The sequence below is a fragment of the Leptosomus discolor genome, chromosome 19 (assembly GCF_034619465.1).
Source record: "Leptosomus discolor isolate bLepDis1 chromosome 19, bLepDis1.hap2, whole genome shotgun sequence".
Lineage (NCBI taxonomy): Eukaryota > Metazoa > Chordata > Aves > Leptosomiformes > Leptosomidae > Leptosomus > Leptosomus discolor.
Genome location: NC_141409.1, coordinates 8,384,183 through 8,407,856, shown reverse-complemented (window position 1 = coordinate 8,407,856; position 23,674 = coordinate 8,384,183). Strand labels below are relative to the sequence as shown.

At 41.2% G+C, this 23,674-nt stretch overlaps 1 protein-coding gene across 17 annotated transcripts in view; it reads left to right on the top strand.

Moving 5' to 3' along the window:
* FNBP1 (formin binding protein 1) overlaps positions 1 to 23,674 on the top strand; it is a 57,602-nt gene that overhangs the window by 12,498 nt on the left and 21,430 nt on the right. For 15 of the 17 annotated variants that reach the window (XM_086475816.1, XM_086475823.1, XM_086475824.1 and 12 more), the window contains exons 2-6: positions 37 to 99; positions 931 to 1,035; positions 14,954 to 15,082; positions 16,785 to 16,931; positions 22,103 to 22,300. In XM_086475816.1, the coding sequence (XP_086331942.1) occupies positions 37 to 99; positions 931 to 1,035; positions 14,954 to 15,082; positions 16,785 to 16,931; positions 22,103 to 22,300 (642 nt within the window). Of the gene's footprint in view, positions 1 to 36; positions 100 to 930; positions 1,036 to 14,953; positions 15,083 to 16,784; positions 16,932 to 22,102; positions 22,301 to 23,260; positions 23,288 to 23,674 lie in introns of all 17 variants that reach the window. The other 2 variants (XM_086475810.1, XM_086475809.1) reach the window with 2 other exon arrangements.

The window sequence follows — 23,674 nt, the reverse complement described above, 5'->3', positions numbered from 1 at the left end:
AAATGTTTTCTTTTTCTCTTTTCCTTTTCTAAACAGCACTTCCATGATGGCAGAAAGGCACAACAACATATTGAAACTTGCTGGAAACAACTCGAAGCAGTAAGTGGAAACTTCCTCAGATGTGACATTTAAGTTATTCTTATACTGGTTTCATAGAGGTGGTTCCAAACATTATATCTGGAAAAAGAAGGGTTTATGGAGAAAAGCTGTAGAAATGGGTTTTTTTTGAAACACCGCTGTCTTAAATACACTAGTAGACAGGAAAAGTCTGTTTTAATAGTACATTGGCTTTCTGTGGGATCTGTGTCTATCATGAGTAGCATTTCATTTGATATGACTTTAAAAGTGTTCTAGGCACTGCTGGGAATGCAGAGTCCCGAGGGGTCCTATTCAGATATTCCACTGTAAGCTGAATAGCTTCATACTGCGTGAATAAATTGAATGGGACCATCTCTCGAGTAAGGTGCTGTTTCTCAAAAGTAAATACGTTGGAACTGTTGTTCATGTGATGAAAAGAGAGGCTGTAAGTAGAGGAGAAGATAAAGAAAGGGGACATCAGTAACCAAAAGTCCTACTTGCAAATGTGTGAGTCTTAGTAACTCCCGTTTTGTGCATTATAAAAATGGAGTTAAGTTTGGGAAAGGTGTGAGTTGGTCTACAAGAGCAGATGACATGCTAACAAGGAAAAATGTCGAAATACTAGTGATATTGGTAGAATCAAGCAGTCTGAAAAATGGAACAAAAATGGGTTTCTGGTAATTCTGTTTTGGAGTTCTTTAATATGGAAATGCATTCCAATGTTAACAAGCGAGTTCTAAAATCTTAACAGTTGTTACAGTTAATCAGTTTTGGAGCAGGTACTGATTTTAGGTAGATTTTGGTATCATGTTTTTTTTTCCCATAACGAAGGCTTCTGTTTTTCCTGTTCAGAGTAAAAGGCGGTTTGAACGCGATTGCAAAGAAGCCGATCGAGCGCAGCAGTATTTTGAGAAAATGGATGCTGACATCAACGTTACAAAAGCAGATGTTGAAAAGGTAAGCGGAGGGTGGAGAGACTGTTTGTAAACATGGATGTGGTAGGTTTAGTTCCTCAATCCCACTGGTAGGATAAAACCTCTAAGGCTTAATTCTTCTCTGAAGTCAGTCCATAGGCTAATTAAAAATAGGGAGATCTCTGCAGAGACCTATATTTGCATAAAAATTCTAAACAGATACAGTCAGTTTTCTTCAGAGAGGTGATAGTCGAGTTTAACATAGCTGACATGGCTTTAGATGAGCTTATGCAAAATCAGTTTTAACTAACACCCCAGATTCTGTGACAGTCAAGCTTGTGAGGGCTCCCTGAGGGGTGCTTGCACTTACCACATGGTGTTGGTTGCTCTGTGAGCCAGGTAGAACTAAACTTCCTGCCTTTTGAGCAACACTTCGAAGCTGTCCCGTGTCATTGGTTGCAATGAAGTGTTGCCAGCGTTGTTGTTCGTGGCTGTAGGTTTGCAGCAGAACAGCTTTTCATGTTATGTGGAACCTTGGAGTCTGTGCTTGTCACCAATGGGACAGAGCTTTTATTTTTATTTCTAAGTCAGTGTCTGGTTGCAGAGTCATTTGTGGCTTTTATGCGTTGATCTCCATTCAGTGAAGCTTTTGAACTGATGCTTCATTTGAAACACTTCTGTCTCAGCATATCTGTCTTAAAAAATATTTTCTCCCTTTAGTGGGATTCAAAATCAGATGTGCAGAAGGATGCTTAAAGTTTAAATATCTAAGTCCGGTGATGTCCCTGTAACTTAAGCAACAGAGAGGGAGAAAGTGTGTTTAAATAGCTTCTCTTTTTGGTGCTACGCTTCGTTTCAGAAGATACAGTAATGTAGATCAGAAACACCATATTACAATGTGTAAGGGCAGTTTTGTCTTCCCCGAGTTTGATTCATATAGGTAGAAATTAGCCAGAACATTTGAAAAGGTTTCTTTCTTTAAAGACAAACAAACAAAAACCCCCAAGTGAAACAAAACAAAAACCACCAAACAAACAAAAGGGCATGGCAGAAAAAAAAGTGCTGAATCTTAAAATACACCAAACATTTTGTTGCAGGGACGAACTGAATTATAGGTAAGGAAACTTTTCTAGTCCAAGTTAGCCCTTGTAAAGCATAGCTTTTTCTCTTCAAGAGGTCTGCTTCATTCTATTCTCAATTCAGTCCTGGGAAGCTATCAAATACAAATTTTTCTATACATCTGTGGGATCTTAAGATGTTTCTAGTATGCTGAGCGTCATGGAGGTTGCGTAGCAGATAGCATCAAAGATGCTACTAGAAATGAGGACAGTAAATGAAAAAGAAGCTCAGAAAAATTCCCTGAAGTGCTATTGCATATCAAAGGAAAAAAATACCTCTGTGGTCTTGTAATTTGCTTGGCTGTTAGTCGTAAATTCACCATGCAGATTTGATCCTTTGTTGCCTTCTGGATTTTCCAGGGCACTTTGCAGATGAATGCGAGTACAGGATTGTTAAAGATGTAACACCACATGTGGGTTTTTCTGATGGAGGAGGATCATCTCTGCTTTATCTGTATAAAGTGATTTTAAATACATTTTTTTTTTCCATAGATAAAATTAGGACTTGCCCTAGATTTTTTTCAAAGCTGAGGCCATGTCAAAGGGATTCAGAGACATGGCTTACTATTTGAAGTAGAGGGCTGAAACTCCTTGCTTCTACATCCCTTCCGAAGGCTGGCCTTTACTGCTCAGAGTGAAAGGCTGCATATTGGCGCTATGTTGGTCTGATAGCATTGGGTAAATTCTGGGAAGCAATCCCTATGCTCTTTCCCTGTAAAGTGAAGCAGAGGGGCTTCCCTTTTCAATTTCTCTAGGTTTTTATTATATATATTTGTAAATTATTTATTGCAAAATGAGGCTCTGTGGTATCTTGAAAGAAAAAACCCCATAAATCTGTTGCAGTTAAAGCATGTTGGCTAATCTCGGGAGAAGGCATTAGTCGACTTTCCAGTCAGTCAGCAGGGTAGATGGAGAAGGAAAAGGTTATCAAAACGAGTGGAATGTGAAATAATATTACTGAACAGAGAGAACAGTGTTTTCCAAGTGCATGTGTTAAACTGGGTTCATCCATGTCAGGCTGTGAATAATGCCCTTTCTTTGCTTCCCTCTGCCCGTGTGACTGGGACTGCTCTGACATAACTCCCAAGTGCAAAATAGGATATTGTTTAACCAGGCACTGCTGCTGGGGGCAGCTCTGGCCGACTCGCGCCAGGGAGACGCAGAAACTGCTCGGCTTCAAATGAAGCAACGTGCTGACTTTTACCTCCTCCTTCTATTGCGGCGGTTATGATTTTCTCTTGCCCCTCATGGCTTGGCTGCTGCACTCCTACTCCCAAAAGCTCCCAAAAATCCGTCTGGACAGGAAAGCAGACAATCTGGCTGTGTTCAGAGCCAATGCTATTCGCTTTGGCGGAACAAGGTGCTCTGCAAGCGGTGGGATCAGTTGCCCTCGTTTCTTTGGCTTGAGATTGACACCTTGGCTACTTGAGCTTGTACCTGCAAATATGAGCAGACACTGGAGCTATTTTTTGCATCATGCATTATAGAGTAATGGAATTAAACTTCTGCAGTGATCGCAATGACACATGCGATCAGAATAATATATAGCTGCAGTTCCCTAATGCTAAGCTCTGTGAGGCTCTGAAATGCTCACATCTCTTCATCTTTCAGTCGTTGTAGCCTTTGACAACTGCAGCAGGAAATTCTGTGACAGAGCTGCCAGCTACCAGCACTTGACATGGCCTTGCCTAAGGGATAACTCTTGATATTAGTTTGCTAGGATTAAATAACCAGAATAGTGGCAGAGAAGCAAATTAAGAGTTATTTCCTCCTTATTTCTCCAGGACTGCCTTGCAACAGTGTTGGCCTCGGGCGTGTGCTTAGAGGCAGGGCTGGATGTGCAGTATGGGTTATCTTGTACCCAGGCCCAGACTCCTTCTGTAGGACCAGCTCAGGTTCGCTAGGCAGAGGGCACACACCTTCTGTGCCGCTTGTGTGGCCACCGTGGGCTCGATCATCTTTGCAGCTGGCCAGTCTGGTAGCTGATCTCGGAGAGAGCAGGGTGTTTAGCTTTGCTTCCTCCTGTCTCCTTTTTTGGCAGTAGGAACATGGAGCAAAAGGCTGCGTTCAGTCTCTGCAGCGGTCATGGGCTTTATGGAGGAATCGAAGGGGAGCGGGTTAGGGCTCCTGCGCTCCCTCCCTGTGTTTGCACTGAGCCTCTGAGTTACCAGCAGCCGACATTTGCAGAGAGGTGTTTAAGTGTCAACACAAAGTGCAGTTGGGCACAAAGGCTTTGTCGGTTGAGTTTAACAAAGTCGGGGTAGGAAGCTTACTCTGTTGCAGAAAGCTGTTCTGTGAAAATAGCTGTATAAAGTGGTGTAACATGCTGCTGCGAATACCGGGAAGCCTTGTAGGATCACTGTAAGCTTTAGCTTCATTTGGATTGCAGTGGGACGTGTGCGCTAAAGCAGTCCTCTTTCAAAAACCACAGTGGAGCTGCTTCAGTTTTTTTGACCATTTGGGGAAATGGTCTCTGTCACCAGCGCGGAGCCGGTGTACATATAAGGAAGCGCTCTATTGTTTGTTCCTTCTCTTCAGAGCTGCAATCACTAAAAAGCTGACATCTTTATGGGATAATGTGGTACCCAGTGGTGCCTTTGCAGACTTCTTGCAATAAATAAATAAAAATCAGCTGGCTTTTGTAAAAGTTTGTTTTCAAAGTAGACTTTGCAGAATCTGTTTTTAAAGAGGAAGTGGCTGAGGCCAGCCATGGGAAGGGGTGAATGATTTGCCTCTTGATTTGCACAGCAGTTAGGGGGAGGACAGCAGTTTGAGGTACTCTTTATCAGGCAGGATCTGTCCCTTTGCTGAAGAGCAGCATGGTTGTGTGTTGGTGTCCTAGGTAATAATTTTGCCAGAAAACATCTTCAGCTTTGAGCAGTAAAGAGAGCTGCATGTGAAGTTGGGGCTCATCACCTTGCTCTGTGTTTTGTTCCTGTTACGTTAGGAGGGTTCCACCTTGAGTCGTTTTGAGATTAATGTAAATGTATTGTGGATTTAGAAAGTAGCTTTGTAGTAGTAGATTTAGAAAGGCATAAAGTACAAATTTGACCTTAACTCCTGTAAGTCAAGAAGATTCTGATGCTGCTAAAAACGTGGGGTGGGTATTTTGTTTTGCTGTGGGTTTTTGACTGATTCATCTTCAGTAAGTCGTCAGCCCACACCCAGAAAGGACAAGCTCGTATTAAGATTTTATTTGAATCCTGTGATATTCAGACATCTTTTCTGGGGCAGTGGGGTTTTCCTGCTAGATTTGCTTTCTTACTTGCTTACAGCTGCTTGAGCTTGTTGAAATCAAAATTGGTCCAAAATTATCCAAACTTAAATACAAAATTATTATTACAGAATTATCGTTCCATTCCTTCCTCTCTTCTCTGCCCAATCCTATGGCATATCTAAAAACAAAAGAAACAAAGAAGATGATGGTTCTATTCCTGTACTGACTCTGAGATACGAGTTTTAGATGTACTGGCTTTTTTTTTTTTTTAAGTGGAGAAACTGAGGGAAATAGAAGTGATCTCAAGTATACTGAAATCACTGTGAGCTTTTCCCAGTGCTCTGCAACTTTCAGATCGGTTATGTCTGCTGTATCAAAGATTTTTGGAGTCCCGGAATAACTTAAGATTTGCATAAAGGCACAAAACCTCTTGATAATACGATATCGCCATTACATTAATTTTCTAGTCTGTAAATATAATTACAGAGAGATGCTCATGTTTCACACTTGAAGTTTCATTTTTCTCTCCTCTTCTCTTGTGCCACATTCCCTGGGTGCTTGCTGTTGATTTCAGTGCAACGCGAAGAGTCTCTATTTCCCTCCTTACCCACAGAAGATGAGTCCACTTACATTGCCTTGGGAAGTCATGAGCTGAATTAGTGGCCAAGTCTTACTGAGCATAGATGTAGAAATACTGCTACTTAGAAAGATTCTTGGAATAAGCTGATCTCCCTGCCTGTGCACGCGCAGTTACGCTGTCAAGTGGCAAACTGCTTTTCCAGCCTGGAGGCTGCTGCGCTGTGGGACGCAAATCTCTTCATTAAAAATTTGCACCTCTTTACAATGAGGGTGCACTAAGCTATTTTTGCTTGGGCTCTGGAGAAATCTCTCGTCTCTTGCTTCAGGACTATCCTGCGTACACCGTTTACAGCGTGCTGTGTCGGAACAGCAGTCAAGTCACAGCTTGCATCACTGAAACCCCACAGACAAACCATAGCGGCACATCTCCAGCCCTGTGCTGTGTTGTGGCATCACGTGTCACTGAGGTTTTAGTCAGTTCAGACTGTCAGCAGTAAACTCTGCAGCATAACCCGAGATTGCGGGTGCCTGCCTTCTGCAGACCCTAACTCCTAAATGGGCCTAGTTTTTCAGGAGCTGCTGAGATACCTGCCCTGTGACAGTGGGGCTTTCTGTATCCCCTCCTTCCCCTCCCCACCTTGAGGCACCTGCTGGCATAATGAACTTCTCAGCGTTTTGGGAAATGTAGTGCCATGCGAAGGTGATGTTAGGAGGTGGACAAGCTCTACGGTGTTTGTGTCATTAATGTGGTGAATACTTATTGCAGTGGGCAGTTTCAGAGGCTTTGCTTTTTCTGTACTCTGCTGGAAATTTATACAAGTGCAGCAGCAGTGTCTCGGTGAAATATGCTGGCAAGGTGCCTAAGGTTCAGTCCTGAACATAGTGCAAGAGGGCCTGGCCTGTGCCTTTCTTATTTCAGAGTTAGATATTGCGTAAGATTTTCCCATGTTCTCTGTGTGGCGGTGAGTTTGACATACTTCAGTTAGGCAGCTGCTTTTCTTTTTCTCCACAGATGGAGCTGGCTGAACCCTTTTGGGCCTTTGCTTATGACGTGGGTCAAATTTCCCATCAATTCAAGTGCAATCTTTTCTTGCTAATGTGATTTAAGGCCATTAGATTCACACTAACGTTATTTCTCTGGGTTATGTAGACCCCAGTCTCCTTCCTGAACTGCTTCCTTCCTAATGGCTGATGGAGTGTGTGAATGTAAGGAGTCCCCCAGGAGAGTCATTTGCATTTCTGGAAGAGTAAGCCTTGTTTACAACCTGCTGCCTGTGAGACTGTATATAGCAGCTGCTTCCCTTTTGGAATCATGACTAATTTAGGAGTTTTGGTTTCCAGTCAATAAAGAGTTAATGACTGCAGCAAGAGTGTCTGGAAAACTTAATAAATATCCATATGTATCCCATGCATACACTGTGTTTGGTGTTAAGAGATCAGTGAACAGAAGCACCAGTCAGTTTTAGCATAAGATAAGGAAATCCATCCGAAGTTAGCATTTCCTCTTAGCAGTACTCCTCTGCATAGCAATTTGACTGAGTTTCGTAACAATACAACTCTATGGGGAGGTAGACTGCTAAAGGAGCAAACAAGTTAGGGAGGGAAAGGGGATGTGAAGGGGAGGCTTAAGAGCAACTTCTGGATTAAGTATCAACTGCAGTTTGACTCAGAAATGTAATATAACCAGCACTTCTAGCTGTTGCAAAGCAGTTAGTTTATGCTATACAGTAGGAAAGCTTATTCTGTGAAAATATGAGAACAGGTATCTTCGCCTGTTTAAGAACTAAGGGAAAATAAAGCAGAGATCTCAGAATTTAACTTACCATTTTTAAGTTGTTCAGTTTAAGTGATTGTATCGTGCCCATTAAGTTGGGTTTTGAGGCTGGCAAATTCTTACTGGTAACTCTGTTGAACTGTGACTATCCATTCTGCATTGTCTGTGTTTGTAAATTTTTTCTTGGAGAGAGATGACTAGAACCATGCCAGTATTCAAAGTATGAGCTAAGCAATCTATTACACAGTCCCGAAATAATTTCCATTATTTATATCCAATACTTACATTTATGCAGTGCAGAATTTAATTGCTTATGTTAGTGTAACTAAACAGATCTCCAGAAATCATTTAAACATTGTTGGCCACTTCTCCGAAGACATCTGTTCTTGTTACCTCCTCCCTCAAGCCCACGTAGCCTTCCACCCACAGTGAACACCTCATTCTTTCGTAATAAACTTTTGATAGTTATCCTGGTGGAACTGCATTTCTCCGAGATGTGTGGCAAGCTACTGGATGTTAGCAGGGATTTGCAGTTTGGTCACTCGGAGAGTTTGGACGTTTAGTATTCATGACGTGAGAATGGCAGCGCAAGGAGGCAAACTGGGATTCCAGGCACAGTTGTTTCACTGGGGCCTGGGAGCAGTGTGCTGAGAGGTGCTTCTCTGGCGCATGTCATGGTGGCGTGGGCTGCTGTTCTTAGTCCTTATGTAATGGTCCTTCTCTTACACAACATTTAAACATCTCCAAACATCTTTCAGACCGAACTGAGGTGGTGGGTTGGACGTGATGGAAAAGGAAAAGCAATGCGCTTGCTTTATAACTGGGAAATACAGCACTCAGATTTGTGCAAGGGAGTCTGTGGCAGAAGTCTAAAGCCAGGCAACCAAGGTCTTGGGCTTGGTCACATAAGTAAAACTTCAAATAACCTCTAGCTGTCTGATGCCATTAATCAGCAAGCAACCGTGCCGTTAGTCGCGCTGCAGGACTGGTCCTATGAGTATAGGACTGGCACGTTTAAGTGCGTCCTTGTTGCAATACGATATTTTCTTTTTCAGTAGTGCAGATGTGACCAGAGCAATTCAAGAGCTGTGTTAGAGCCTTGTGCCACCTGCTCGCTGTGTCACTGTCCCAGCTCCGTTAATTTGATCCATCTTTTTTGTTAGAGCTTCAGCGGTGTTTGGTACTTGGGTATATCTGTTGTTAGTGAGCACTTCCACAGTCCAGCACAACTCTGCGCAGTGCGACTGCCCTAGGTAACAATTCCTGAGATCTGGTGATGAAGATTTTCCAGCCCCTGTCAGCAGTTTGCTCATCTGTGTATTGTATTCAGCCAAAGGATTTCAGGGAATCTGCAGATTCTCAGATTTTTTTTTTCCCCTGCTTCTTCTAATGTTAAAAGTAAGGATTTTTCTTTTGGGGTGTGGTGGGTTTTGGTTTTGTTGGGTTTTTTTTTTACTTCTTTCTGTCTGTTATTTTGCACCCTCCACTCTACCTTCTTGCTTTCAGGAAAGAAAATTTCAAAACCTTATTCTGCTTGCCAGTTCAGAGAGACCAAACTGGTTATTGCAGAATAGTAAACAATGGAGCTTGATTTGGAGTCTGTGTAAATCAAAGCCTGAAATCCTGGCTCTGTTTTGAAGTCTGTGGCAGAATTCCCACTGTTTATTAATGATTCTGCAAACGCTGCCAGTGTTGCTGCTACCAAGAGGTGCCCTGCTGCTGGTGGTGATGGTGCCTGCTCGGAACAGAGCGGCTATGTGAGGGTGTCTGTGGAGGGAGGACCAGAGCTTGCAGCTGAAAAATCTGTGAGCAATTGAAAGCATTCCTGAAATGGGTGAAGTGTTTCTGAGTCTGCCTTTATCATTAAGTTATTTTGAAGGGATTGGGGGGGGGGAGCAGGGGTGATTTTTTTTCTTTTTTTTTTCTTTTTTTTTTTTTTTTTTTTTTCTTTTTGTGTTTGCCTTTTAGTCTGATTTTGGATTTACCAAAGACAGATCTATTTTGGCAGGCAGGGGCCTGGCAGTGATGCATCTCACATGTTGTCTGGGTTTAAAAAAAAAAAAGGGGGAGGGGGAATGGGAGAAAAGAAAGAAGAAAGAAAACTACACCAAAGTTTTGACTGGAAACTCTGCCATTCTGGACAAGAGCGACTGCTGAGAAGTTGAACTGTTCCACTTAGTGTGGATCAGCTGAACAGCAGCCAAAGCTTTTTTCTGCCCTTTTCAGTTATTCATATCACTCCCACCATAACAGCCTTGAGGAGCAGCATTTTTTGTCTGTGTAAACCCAGAAGACAGTGTGTCTATTGACCCTCTTGCTGTTTCTGGAATGTGTCTTAGAAAATTGTTCTCAACAAAATATCCTTCATTCTTTTCTGTATTGGAGACAGAAATGGCAGAAAGTATACTTGTTTTTTAAAAATTTCTCCTACAATTAATCACCAGTTGCCTTTCATATTGAACCAGATTTTGGGGGGAGAAGGTGTATGCAAGTAATACTATACAAGGACTTATTTTTTGAATTCTCTAAGCAGCAGCATGTAATGCATAGCAACTTGCTAATGTTTTCTCACACCTTCAGAATCGACAGTACCCATCTTAAAGATGTCTATATCACCTTTGTCTGTTAAATTTTCCTTTTCTGACTGGAAAACACGTGCTTCTGCAAACATTTGCAGTAAGAAAGGCATGAAACGCTAGGATTGATTTCAGATCAGCATATAAAGCTGCATGTTTCAAGGGCTATGGAGAACTTCCCTTGTCTGTAATTCTTTTGTCTCAATCTGATATGCAGTGATTACTTAAGTTGTATCATATTGCTAAACTGCAGAATTTTTCAAGCAGGTGATGAGTAAGTTCAGACTAAATATGTATCCCGAACACAAGTCACTTCAGAGTAAAAGGGTTGCAGAGTTAACTTTCTTCTAATTTCTTATTTTAAATGGGAAAGAAATGCTTCTGTAAGTACTTCAGTCATGAAAGATTTCAGACCATCGGTGTCCCACCCTGGCATCTGTCACTTAGCTTGAACCTACCATCTCTGGATGCCTGATGGAGTCATTTAAACATCTGGAACTAACTTTTGATGCTGTTTGAAAGTCTGGTTTTTGCGATGTGGTTAGGAAGAAAATCTGCAGGAAATGTGGTCAAAATAATCTTGAGAGAATAATGTTTGGGTTGTTTTCCTGCTACCTTGTAGAAGAGAGAGAAGCTGTAGTGTGTGTTGCCAGTTCATATGGCTGTTGAGTTTAGAGTTGTTTTTCAGATAAGGTACATGCTGTTGAGACCTGATTTTTTTTTTTAATATATTTTTTTTTTAAAGCACTGAAGGCAGCCACAGCTACTGATTTTTTAAAAATCAGCACTTTGAAAGTTATTACTGCCCTGCAGTTAGCTACTGCCCTGCATTCTCCCTTATCAACTAGCAAGGCTGCCTCAAGGAAGGAAAAAAGATTGGTTTTGATTATGTTTCTGTATAGGTTCTATGAGAGAAGGGGTCATACATAATAGGCCTTACCCGCTGCTCACTAGCTTTTAAGTAGTTCAGTGTATCAGAGCTGCACTTCCTTCCCCTAGAGTTTTCTTTCAGAGTTAGTTATAGCCAACACTCCTCTGGTGTGATTGTGTTTAAATCTGATTGCCATGGCAGTGGAAACCTGAAGTTTGTCTATACGCTTGTTGCAAGGTTAACGGGGCTGTCGGTCATTCTTGGGAATGCTTTTCTTGATGAGATGTGCATTGGCACATGTGACCTTTCGGTTCTGTTGCTGCCGCGTGAGTTCAGAGAACTGCCTTAACAAAAACAGACTCTGGGGAGGAGGCAATATGCGTACACACTGTGCGTGTTTATTTGGGGACAAAAAGATGTTGCAAAGGTACGTTCTTTGGGGGAGTGTACAAACTCTGTGTATCTTTTGCAAATGTGTGCAGAAGCACGTGTTTGAAAGCAATCTGCTTTTCTTCTCCCCACAAGCCCCTCAAATGTATATATACCCTTTTCTGCTTTTTTGTGGTGCTGAAAATGACCTCGTTCTTTCTTCAAGAGGGGAAGGGATTTTTTTTTCTTGCATTACAAGTACCTAGCCTTGACATCTCTTACAACTGAGTAATCTGGAAGTCTGTAGAACATCTGGAGCGCGGTTTCACATGCGGTGCTGGAAATGTGAGCTCTTGCTCAAGCCATCCCTGCCTAGTTAAAGGAGAGAGTATGTTGATGGAAAGCTGCATCACAGTATCATCCTCTTATATCTGAAGTCATAGTCCAGTTTTCCACAGACCAGTTATTCCAATGTCCGTCCATCCTGAAAATTCAGAGCAAATATTTTAATATTAACTCTAAGAAGCCTAAAATAATACCTTCTCTGAAGCTGTTTGCATGCACAAGTGAGCAGGAAAGAAGGTAAAAATTTATTTTCTGTGAAGCTCAACTATAAATTACTCCTGAAATAGCTCCTGTGACTCTGTGCAGCTCCAGGCCACTGCATCCATAACTCTGAATGTGAAACTTAGTCATCAACTCATTTTTACCATTCTGTGCTTCAGCAGGGTGCAGGAACCTAGCTATAAAATATAATTATGTTAATACTAGAAGTAAGTGACATACTCAAATGAAGTAATAAAAAAATTCTAGACTTTTTTTAATGTTTTTATTTTAAGATTCAAATACCTCATTGGAAAAATATTTAAACTGTTTGGAGCTTGCCAAATGCATTAAATGGCCAGGAGAAACAAAACATCACTGGGGCTCTCATACAAAAATACTTGGTTTTGGAACATACCCAATTTTACTTACTCATCTGCTGCCTCCTCTTATTTGGGACCAGTTAAGTCCATTTTGAAAACAGAGTATCTACTCCTGTATACATTTAGCTCAGAGTTACTCATATCCAGCCAATGAGCTTGCCCATGAAAATGAACTCTAATGGCTTAATATTTGCTGGATCTGTCTGGAAATGCGTAATAATGGATTTCTTGTTTTTCTGCTTCAACAATAGAGTCAAGGGACAAATTCCTGAGTTGCAGTATTTAAAATAAAATAAAAAAAAAAAAATAAAGACAGCTGTATGAGTGGGACTGGGGCTGTTGTAGAAGTCAGCTTGAACAATGGGTTGCTCTTAGGTAGATGAAGAGAATGGGCCTCACAAATGGATATTGATCTGGAGCAGCTGGGACTTGAGGAAGGGGTTGGGAGACAAGCGTACCTTACTCTTACAACTGTCTGCCTTTCCATGGCTTTGTTTTGCTGGTAAATTTGTGTTTGTAGTACAAGACTATGTTGTTTTCCACTCCTGTTTAATGAAGCTACATATAAGTGTGTGGATGATAAAGTGGAATAAGCTATATAGCACTTGGGTGGAAAAATGATTGCTATGGCTTCTTGGAGTTTCATTGCAGCAGGTGAGTCTTCTGAAGTTACACATGCATCCCCTACAGGGGTTTAGTGGACAGTTAAAACTCCTGGGGAGCAACCAAAGGTGAAACTCTGTCTTTTATTGGATTTATTTATTTGGTTATAGTCGCAGTCTTTTCCATTTGATGCCAGTGTTTCATCTCCTGTTATGCACTGAGTGCCCAGCATTTTCTCATTGTGCTTGAATTACTTTTGTAGAAAGAACGTGAAGGGGATCTAGGAAATTCCTACAAATGACTGCACTTGCAAGAGAAATAGCTGAATTGAGGCGAAATAAATTATTAGGTGAGATGTGCAAGCTGGACAAATGGGAGGGAAGCCTATTTCTTTGCAAATTGAGATTTGAAACCTTCTGGCAGAATTTGTTAGCTTCCAGTTATGATTAGTAAAATGTTCCATGATTTGGTATTTCATGGATTTATTGTCAGGAAACTATTGTCTGCTTGGAACAGTTCAAAGAATAACCCCGTTCTGAACTGGTTTTAATGGGAGCCCACATAGAACATGCTAAAATTAATTGTTGTGCTGTTTTCCCTGAAACACCCAAAAATCCTTTAAATAATTTTTAAAGCGGTCTGTGTTTCTCCTTTCTTAAAGGGATTATTCTGAAATGGAGGGAGTGATTGGAACGTAATACTTTCTGGGCACTGACAGCACTGTTCCAGGGCTAGGTAGGGAGCAGAGGGTGAGGAGGCTCCATGAGTGCCTGAAAAATGAGTGCAAATTCAGGGTGGCTTAGATTTACAAAGCCGAATCCGGGGCTCACTCTGATCAATGGCAAAGCTCTCACTGGAGCAAGCATTTGGTCCACAGCAGGTTCTGCTGGGGCGGGTGGAGAGGGGCTGCGTGGGAGCAGGGTGAGGAGCAGAGCTCCGGCCGGGCGAAGGTGAGGTGGGAGAGAGGGGAGCTTCAGTGGGCCCAGGATGGGGAGTGAAGGCGTGTGGGTGCGGGGAGCTGGGTAGGAAGGGAAGCGAAGGCAGGGTTGCTGTCTGAAGGCCAACAGCGAGGAAGGAAAAGGAAACTAAAATAGACAGGTGGGATAGGCAGTGAGGGAATAATATTGGGCAGTGAAACAGATAACAGAAGGCTTGGGAAGCAGAATTGTAAGAGGAGGAAATATAAAAGGGTCACTCGGGGACAGATTGTTCTAGGGAAAGAAGTGAGGTTAACTGCCCAGTACTCCGCTGTGCTGGGTAGCAAAGCACATCATCTGTGTGGGTAAAAATAGGAAGGGAGTCGTGTCTCAGCTGTTACTCAGGGTCCCCTTTTCTTGTGCGCTTCGTGCCAGCGCTATTCAGGGAAGTGTAGATAAAGGACTTTGCAGGGAGCACAGTGGGGCCACGAGTTAAGACGTTTTGTCGTGATTATGTTGGCTAAAGGCATGTGAAATGAGACAGAACTGGTGGGGTTTTTGTCACTTCCCTTTTCCAAGAAAATACTGCTAGGGGACAGGTAAGTAGTTCATTAGAGAAAAACGGGTGCCGTCCAACAGGGCATACGGTGGAGCAAGGCGAGTGTCCCCAAGCACAGAAAACAGTCGTGCCCTTAAGTGGGCCAGTACAGGGGCAAACTGGTTTTGGTGTTTTACATGCAGTATGAACAGAGGTTGTTCACGGAATGCAAAATGGTTCATGGAAATAGCATGGTGTAGCACACGAGAAGAGCAGCAGCAGTGTGCACGCTTGTTCTTGACGTAGGTGAGCTGTTTCACAAAATAGGAGTAAACCAAAAGCTGGAATGTTGGGAGACCCACATGCTAATGTTCTGTGCTGGCTACTGGTAAGGATAGGAAGATGAAGAGTAACACAATGCAATTTATTTCCACGTAATATAAATTATAAATTTCTTTTTGGCATTTCTTTAGGCAAGACAGCAAGCCCAGCTGCGACATCAAATGGCAGAAGACAGCAAAGCAGAATATTCTTCCACTCTACAGAAGTTCAACAGTGAGCAGCATGATCATTACTACACACACATACCAAACATCTTCCAGGTAAGGGTCACGGCTCATAATCTTGCAATAAGAGCAGAGGGGTTTATTGCACATCGCCTCAATTGTATAACCCGGTCTTTTACTTTTGTGGTCACTGTTAGCAAATTCTAAATGCAGTCTGTCAACCCAAGAGATGGAGAGCTTGGTAGGATAAATTGTTCCTTTCTCTTAGACTAGATATTAAGTGATCAAAGATACATGAAGAAGGTGACATTGAATTGTCATGACAGATTACGTTAGTCTTTGGAATCGTCACAATCTTGCTTTGTTAAACTCTTGTATCCATGCAGCTGGGCAATGAGAGCATTATTTGCATTGTTGGGGCAGGAGTCAGCTGGGCATCATTACATCTGTAAAACCTCACAGCCCTTTATAACCTGTCTTCAAATCAAACTTCACAGATGTTTAAATTTAAACCACAGTAATTCTGCAGTAGTGAATGTCAAAGGATTTAAGCAGGCTTGCTGATTATGTCTTGGGGTGCCTAAAGAAGACTTTAGAGAGAACAAAAAAGCCATCAAATTTATACAGACTGAAGATCTGAGTTTGTGCTTAACTGAACAAAGAGAAATTAATGTAGTAGAACAGAAGTTCTAAATGACTGTTCCCTTGTAATGGGTCATAAGCATCAGAAGTGGAAAATTCAGCTTCTTTAAGGGGGAAAGTGTCACATGCTTATCATCTGATGAGAAATAAATGATATTTGTGTAGCAAATACGTGTTTTCTTATCCATAGCTGGAACTTGTCAGCTAAATGGACACCTCCTCTTTTGCTTCATGGTATTTTAAACCAATGTCTTGAGATATCTGATGCCAGGGATAATTTATAAAATTTTTGCAATATATTTCTATTTAATACTAGATCTGGTAAGTGCTCAGATTTGTAGGTGAGCATGCTTAAAAGTACTGCAGATGTATCCTTTTCAGTACCAGTGCACCAGTAAGCTCTAGTGGTTTCTTTTAGAAGTTGAAATAAGTTGTTTTGTAAAGAATTCACGTTGCTTGTGGATCAGTCAAGGCAATGGGGATTTTTAAGTTGACAATGCTCCATAAGATGCCCACAGTGTAATGTGCAACAGGCCATTCCTGTTCATGCCCTTCTGTGTCCTGTTATAATCTGTCATGGTAGCGTTACGCCACATCCAGTTTCCTTCTGTTCTGTACGAGAGGCCCATGGAATAGAAGCTGGAGATTGAGTAACAGGGAGCGTATGTTGAGGAGCGCTGGTGTGAACAATACAGGAGGTATAGGACTGCCTGTAAACGAAAAATTACCTTCTAGGGAAAAGAAGGGGAGAGATCAAGATTTTTTTGTTTGCTTGGATCCTGCAGTGGAATGAAAATAAGGTCTTTCAGAACATGCCCAGAAAATGAAAGAATTTATTGTTGCAAAAATTCTCTTAAAAGCCTTAGGAGGCATCCTTGCAGAAGTCTAAAGCTGGGGTTTTGACGAATCAGCATTTTTTAACATAAAAAGTTAATTGAAAAATTCCCAGTAATGGAGATTACTTTTAGAATGGCATTTTGATGTTCGAGGGAACAATATCACTTGGTGCCTTCATGAGAACAGCTGTCCTAGTTTGTTCTTAAAAATATATTTGAACCATAAATTTTAAAGCATCTGATGTAAACTGGGGAGAAATGTTGCTTGAAATTGTGAAGTTAATCTTGACATTTGATCTTAATGAAATGTAATGTTTTAGAAAATACAAGAGATGGAGGAAAGAAGAATTGTGAGGATAGGTGAATCCATGAAAACTTTCGCAGAGGTCGACCGCCAAGTGATCCCAATCATTGGAAAGTGTCTGGATGAAATAACAAAGGCTGCGGAATCGATTGATCACAAGACTGTAAGTGTTGCGTTGTTTGGGTTGTCGATTGTCATCTTTAGTATTGATCACTTGTACATGGAGACTTAAATCCTGCGTCCAGGCTGCGGCACGAGAGCTTTGTAGTCACAGAACTAAAACAAAGAACAGCTTGTTGTCCCGAGCTACTTTGTCTGAGGCAGGATGTGCTCAGATTATTTCCCAAATCTACCTAACACCCAGAAATGCCTCTACCGCCACACACTTCACTTTTCAATTTTTTTTTCCCTTTTAGGAATATTCTCTCCCTTTACTAGGGTAATTACTTTTTGTAATACTGTAATTGAAAAATAGGCTTCTGCATAGAATAAGGAAGGTGTTTGGCATAATTCCAGATACCTCATAATCACCAGTTCTTATTCAGATGGGTTCTATGTCTAAGAGTTAGAAAACTGAATGTTGCAGAAATGTCTTCATTCCAGTGAGCTTTGAAATAATGGAAATGTATAAGGTATTGGCTATATAAATTGTTGCAAACAAACTCTGACAAAAATTCTACTTTACTGTAAAATCTTTCTTTGCAGATTTGAGGTTTGCTAGCAATCTGTAAGTGAGCTCTCTCGAATCTTGATTTCTGAATATCACTGTAGGAATAAAAAGAAGCCTTCCTGATAACAAGGCTGATAAAGAGTTTGGCTGAGCTTCCTGACGTACAGTTAGCACAAGGGCAAATGTGTTTCCTATTTTGTTTTCAGAATGATCTGCTCCCTTCATAAATGGAGCCTCTGCTTGCTCTTTCAGCCCTTCTCATGGATCACATTAGTGCTTCAAATACAAACAGCATGTGTTTTGCTGGCTGTTTGCATTTCCCATACATCTTTTTCACTGGAATATTTTCTGAGCTGTTCAGTGCCCAGAGCCTGAAGACTGCCATTAATTGGCACCATAAGCCTGCGGCTGAAGTTTTGAAATGAATCCACTACTTCCTGCTCAGCGTTTGCTCTCGCTGAGAGCAGTGTAGGAAACAGAGGAGTCTGAAAATTGCTCTTTCAGGGTGGGAAAAGGGGGGGCACAGATTCTGATGTTAGAACAATGTACCCTTCTTGAGGTACAGCTTCTGGTCCTGCATGGTGAAATCGTGTTGGGGAGATTCATATCTAAGCCTACACTCTGCTGGAATCCTCAAGTGAGGTCTTAGCAAAACAAGGCTTAAGCTGAGTGTTTGATTCACCATTAATTTTATATTCAAGTTAGTCTCTCTTGCACACAGGTAAGTCGATTGATGGCTCACGTGCACGTTAGAAAATGGTGGCTTTGAGCACGTGGTAACTTAAGGGATCTCCTGTAAACACCATGCTAACAAAAATGTATTTAACCAAATTTGTTGTATCTGAACAATTAGCATGTTTTGTCTGGAAAACAGTTATGTCCACAAAGGGTTCTTTTTTTCTTAAATATCATGAGGGATTTTTTTAATTTCTCAAACAGTAATTTCTAACTTTCTTGATTCTGATAAGGGATCTGATTATTCCTGCCACTTTATGAGGCTGGCAATAGGTGCACACAGTAGCGATTTAAAAGCTGTATTTTCTCTGTTTCCGGATAATGTACTGCTTTTGCCACTAATGCAGAGTGTTACAGCAGACCTTTCCCATCTCACCACTAAATGTTCAAAGAAGGGAGTTTGGGCTCTCTTAGGCTACCGTCAGGAGAGTTTTCTCTTCCTTTACTCATCTTTTTCAATCTTGAAAAACTTTGGATAGGAAAGTCAGCTAGACCTGTGGTGCAGTCAACTTTGAAAATGAGGTCAGATTCCAAGAAAGTTGAATGCAAGGACAGCTGGTGATAATACAGCTAGTACGATGGTGAGCAAAACCAAGAGCCTGCTGAGCAGGAAAAGCTTTGTGTGAAACTCTGGGCCCACACAGACACATGTGTTTCCCAGCTGGGAGGAGATCTCCAGGATCTGGTAATCATAAACAAAAGTACAGTATCACTGAACTTGAAATGTGTAAGGTCAGACACTATGACACTGACAAAAGGCAGTGATGCATTTGGAGTTCTTACTTAGCTCTTGGTATCCTTTGGTTTTATTTTCACTTTTTCTACTCAGCTATCAGAGTTACTGAAGAAGGGGAGAGCTTAAATGAAAGCTCTGCTCTTTGTGCAGTAACTTCAGTTCAGAAACCAGGGCTTTAAATGGAATAGCCACAACTAATATAGAAGATGTATTGCTTACAGAAAAAAAGTATTAGAGAAAACACTAATTCCAGTAATTTCCCTTGTGTACCAAACGGTGTGTCAGCTCTAGCTGAGAGGATGTAAGAACCTGTGTGTTCTGCAGCTTTTTTTGCTGTCAGTAAAATATTACCAGCTGATGGTAAGGCGTTACTGTTTAAAAAAGGAAAAACAAAATAAAAGCAGCAGAAACTTTACACTTCATGTAGGTATCTTGGAGCTTTTTAAGCATCAATTTTCAGCTTCAGGTAGATTTCTTACAACCATAGATGTGTGAAGGTGGGGTGCCTACTGTATGTGTGAACCACTATGGTTTCTAGCATCGTATTATATAGTACAACAGCAAGGAAGGGTGTGTTTCTATAGCGACTTTGAAACTGTGGAAGTACAGACTGCTGACAGGCTTGCTTTCTACAGCCAGATCTGTTTTCCCTCCCTCTGTGGATGCTAGCAGGATTCTGGGAGATCACTTTTCTTCCAGGGCCCCTGTTTTGTTGAATGGTGTTAAGAACGGGAATGACATATGGGACAGATTTAATACTTTCTATATTTTCTGCAGCTTAAATATTAGGAAGTTCTGCCTCATGCCCACTTGCAAAACAGCCAGTCTTTCATGCTTAGTTACTAGATTTGCAACTGTGTGAATGGGATTGCTTTATGCCCTTGCTGAAGTGTATAGAATTCCCACTGATAGCAATAGAAACTGTCTGGATTGAGCTGGGAATACTGGTCAGCCCTGTGTTTCTAATGCAATTGTAAATATGCTTCTTTTCCGTGTCCTTTCTGACAACTCAGACGATACAGAGGTCGTGTTGCAAGGGTAAGCTGTAGTGACTGCTAGGTGAACCTGTGCAGAATTTGCTTCAGAAGACTCTAGCAGCAGATAAAATTAATTTGTTATGGACTTTGGAGTTCCTGTTATGACATTATCTCTGTGATATATGGAGCATGCTGGTTATTTTTAGCTCCGTTGTAGCGGAAGGATGTTTTGACTAAATGGAAGAAACACTGTAAAATTAAGAGGAAAAAATGAAAAGCTCCATGCATAGGATAAAATACCGATAGAGTGTTTAATGTAACCTTGCGTGTGTTTATGGTCTTTCTTCATGATGCCTTCGTGACTATTATTAAAAATCTCTTCAAATATTTCGATCTCAGGAAATTTTAATGTCAAACCAGGATGAGAATATGGAAAGTGTTGTTCTACCTCCCTAGAAGTTTTGTAGGAGTTTCACAATGCACCTGATAGATTGAGGATCTTAAACCATAATTTTCTTCACAATCCCGTGAAGTCTTTTGCAAAGTTTTTCCTATAGCTGTGTTTTGCTCAGTTGGGCCTGGCCTCTGGATAGGTTTGTATTCCACTAGATTTCTCATGAATAGTGTTTTACCTATGGACATAAGCAGAATCTGTAAAGTGCGTTGAAAGCAACAAGTTCATCTTTTTTACCTAACAGGATCGAGGGGCTCCTCTCTAGAGACTAATAAAATATTTGTGTGCTGTGTACAGTTTCTCTAGTGATCTTAGAAGAAAATTGTTAGAACAGTATAACATAAAAAGCTCTCTTACAAGAAGTCAAGTAAATGAAAAATGTGTTAAAATAAAATTTTTCAGAGTCCGTTAGGTTTAAATGCATTGGCAAGCTGAGGTCTGAATTTGAGCTTGTGTAGACCTGACTGGGAAAAATGCTAGATATTGATGTTGCTCACACAAAAAAAAGCATTTTTATTGCACACAGTATACAGCCAGTGTGTGGCTGTCTTGCATCTGGCACTCCTACTAGTGCCAAAAGGGAATGTGGCTTCAGTGACTGCACGTGGATTTCCCAGCCAGTGCCTGCACAGAGGTGTCAGCTACTTGCATGACCTTGGACTGCCGAGTTGTTAGGTAAAGCTCCCGAGAGCAACGGCTGCCTTTTACTGTAGCTGAGTTCACAAGCACCAACTTAGCAACTTGTGGCAGTGTGGTCACTCAAGAGCTCCTTCATATACGGGTATTTATTGGGATTTTCCGCTAGTTTGCTCACAGCTGCATGCCCAGCAATTCTGTACCTTAAATGAGTCACTTATCTGTTCAGTTACTGAAGTATGATTGCTTTTCTAGTCAGTAAAGTTCTTAGTCATTTTCACCAGTAGACGGGAAAAAGCCTTTAAAAGATGTTTGTATCAGAATTTTGATATTTGTGTTGGCAACGAAACAAAGAGAATGAAAACATTGCTAGGCTGTGGTCTGACTTGGGGGCTGTGCAGCTCAGTGGAAGGCTGGAGTGAGGAGACTTGAGTTTACTCTTCCTAACATCATCTTTAGTTAACTGCGATGACCTATGCTTTAAAGATAGTTGTGTATTTTTTTAATTAGACCGTAGTCCTCTGCTTTTTATCTGTTGGTATTTTGAGTAGTGACTGGTCTCAGTGATACCTGTGCAAAATGGGCTAGAGTTTCGTAACAGGAATAAAGGGCTATTTGAGACTAAAGCTCACCTGCTTTATTTCCATAGATTGTTTACTTAGAGATCTATTATGAAAGTGAGATCGTGGCCATTTATGTTCCCAGTTGTGATACATTCTGACTGACGTAGATTGGAAACCTTTGTGTGTGGCGTGGTTGTTGTGGTCGTAAATGCATTTATCACTTATATCTGGGAGTATTAAATTTTACACATTAGTGCCTTGTTTTCCTAGGGTTCTGTGCTGTGTCTCGGTGTGGTTTTTTGTTTGTTTGTTTTTAAAGCACATCATGGTAGTGAAAATAGGTTTAAGAAAAATGCCCTGATCTTGGAGCAGAAGATGGAGAGACTTGTGTTTAATCCTGGGCTTGGGAAGGGTGTTTCATCCCAGCAATGAGACTGGTCACTGTAAGGGCTGGTTCTTGCATAGACGAACTTTCTTGTCCTTGTACTGTTTTTCTACGCCACCAATTGATGACAGCCCTTACCCGAGATGTTTATGCTTGTACTCGATCTGTCCCGTTCCAGGATTCGCAGCTGGTAATAGAAGCCTTTAAATCTGGGTTCGAGCCCCCGGGAGATATCGACTTTGAGGATTTCACGCAGCCGATGAAGCGGACTGTCTCAGAATCCAGCCTTTCCAACTCCAGAGGGGATGGGAAGTCCGAGCCGAAGTTTGGTGGCAAATCCAAGGGCAAGTTATGGCCATTCATCAAGAAAAATAAGGTACTGACTTGCAAACTTGAGCTTGGTGCTAGTATGTGTGTAGTCAATAACCTCTGTCTTGTCTAGTAATCCTGGCAATTACAGTTTTTAAAAAATAACTTTAGATTCAGAAAGTTAATAACTGATGTCTTAATGTGGTGTTTTGTTGTAGTCTTTGGTTACTTAAGTTTCTTTATATCTTTAATTTTTTTTGCCTGTATAATTTCTTTAATTATGTTGCAATTTTTATATTAATTTAACTTTAGTTGTCATGTCTCTGCCATGGTCCATTTCTGTTCCTAACTCGGAGAAGGAATCGTGTACCGCTTACCTAGTGCCATGTGTGCAAACTAACATTGTTACTTTTGGGAAGCTTTAATGTGGCGTTACTGTTTTGACACTTCTAAAACTCTCCTCGGCTTTTCGTTTGCGTTATCTTTTCAGTCTGTGCACTGGGGTCAGCAGTTGGGTGGCTGGGAACAAGGAATTGCTGCGATTCATTCTTCTTAAGCACAACTAACGGAGCATAACTAACTGAGCAGTTGACTTTTAAAAAGACCATATTAACTTATGTATCCATTAAACCTCTCTCATTTCACTGTCATATTTTACACCATAATGCATGGCAGCATCTATCTGGGGTTACCAGAATGTGTCAGGGTGGCTGGACTGACTCAGTTTTCAGTAACACCGGTGGAAGCCCAGACTAGCTTAATTGTTTTGATCTCACTCTTGCTCTCTTGCCAAACCACTTCTAATTAGAGTCAAAAAATCTACCCGTTCAAAATGGGTCATTCCTGTGGTGCTGGTATAAGAGAACTTGGCTGTCTGGTGCTTACATCAGTGTAGCCAGGAGAAACAAAACCAAAACAGGACTAACTCCTGAGCAAATTCGTAGAATAATTTGTAAAAGTGAAGTGTGATGCACGTTACCGAGGTATGATTTGAAAGCAGGAAGGAATGTGGTTTGTTGTTTTCCAGATAATAGAAACGCTACTGGGCACTAAGGTACCTTCCTTATCTGATCCATTTAAATTCAGGTATTTGAAAGCTCTATCCATATGCATTATTCCGAGCTGTCCACAGAGCGAGAACAGGGCAATTTATGGGGATAGCGCTGCATGGAAGAGTCTGCATGAGCTTCCTGTCAAAATACTTTTGCGTTACTCTTCTGTTGCATCACTTACTAAAACTTCCATTTATCACATTCTTCATTTAACACAACTCTTAAATACTGCCTTTCCCCCTCTTTTGAACCATGGCCTTTAATATTTAATTATTTAATTGTTTTTTTTTTTCCTCTGGATTTCAAATATTGGTTTTGATGCTTATTTTCGTTTTGTGTTTTATCTTTTTATTTTGGTTTTTATTCTGTCACTTCTCCATCTCTTATAC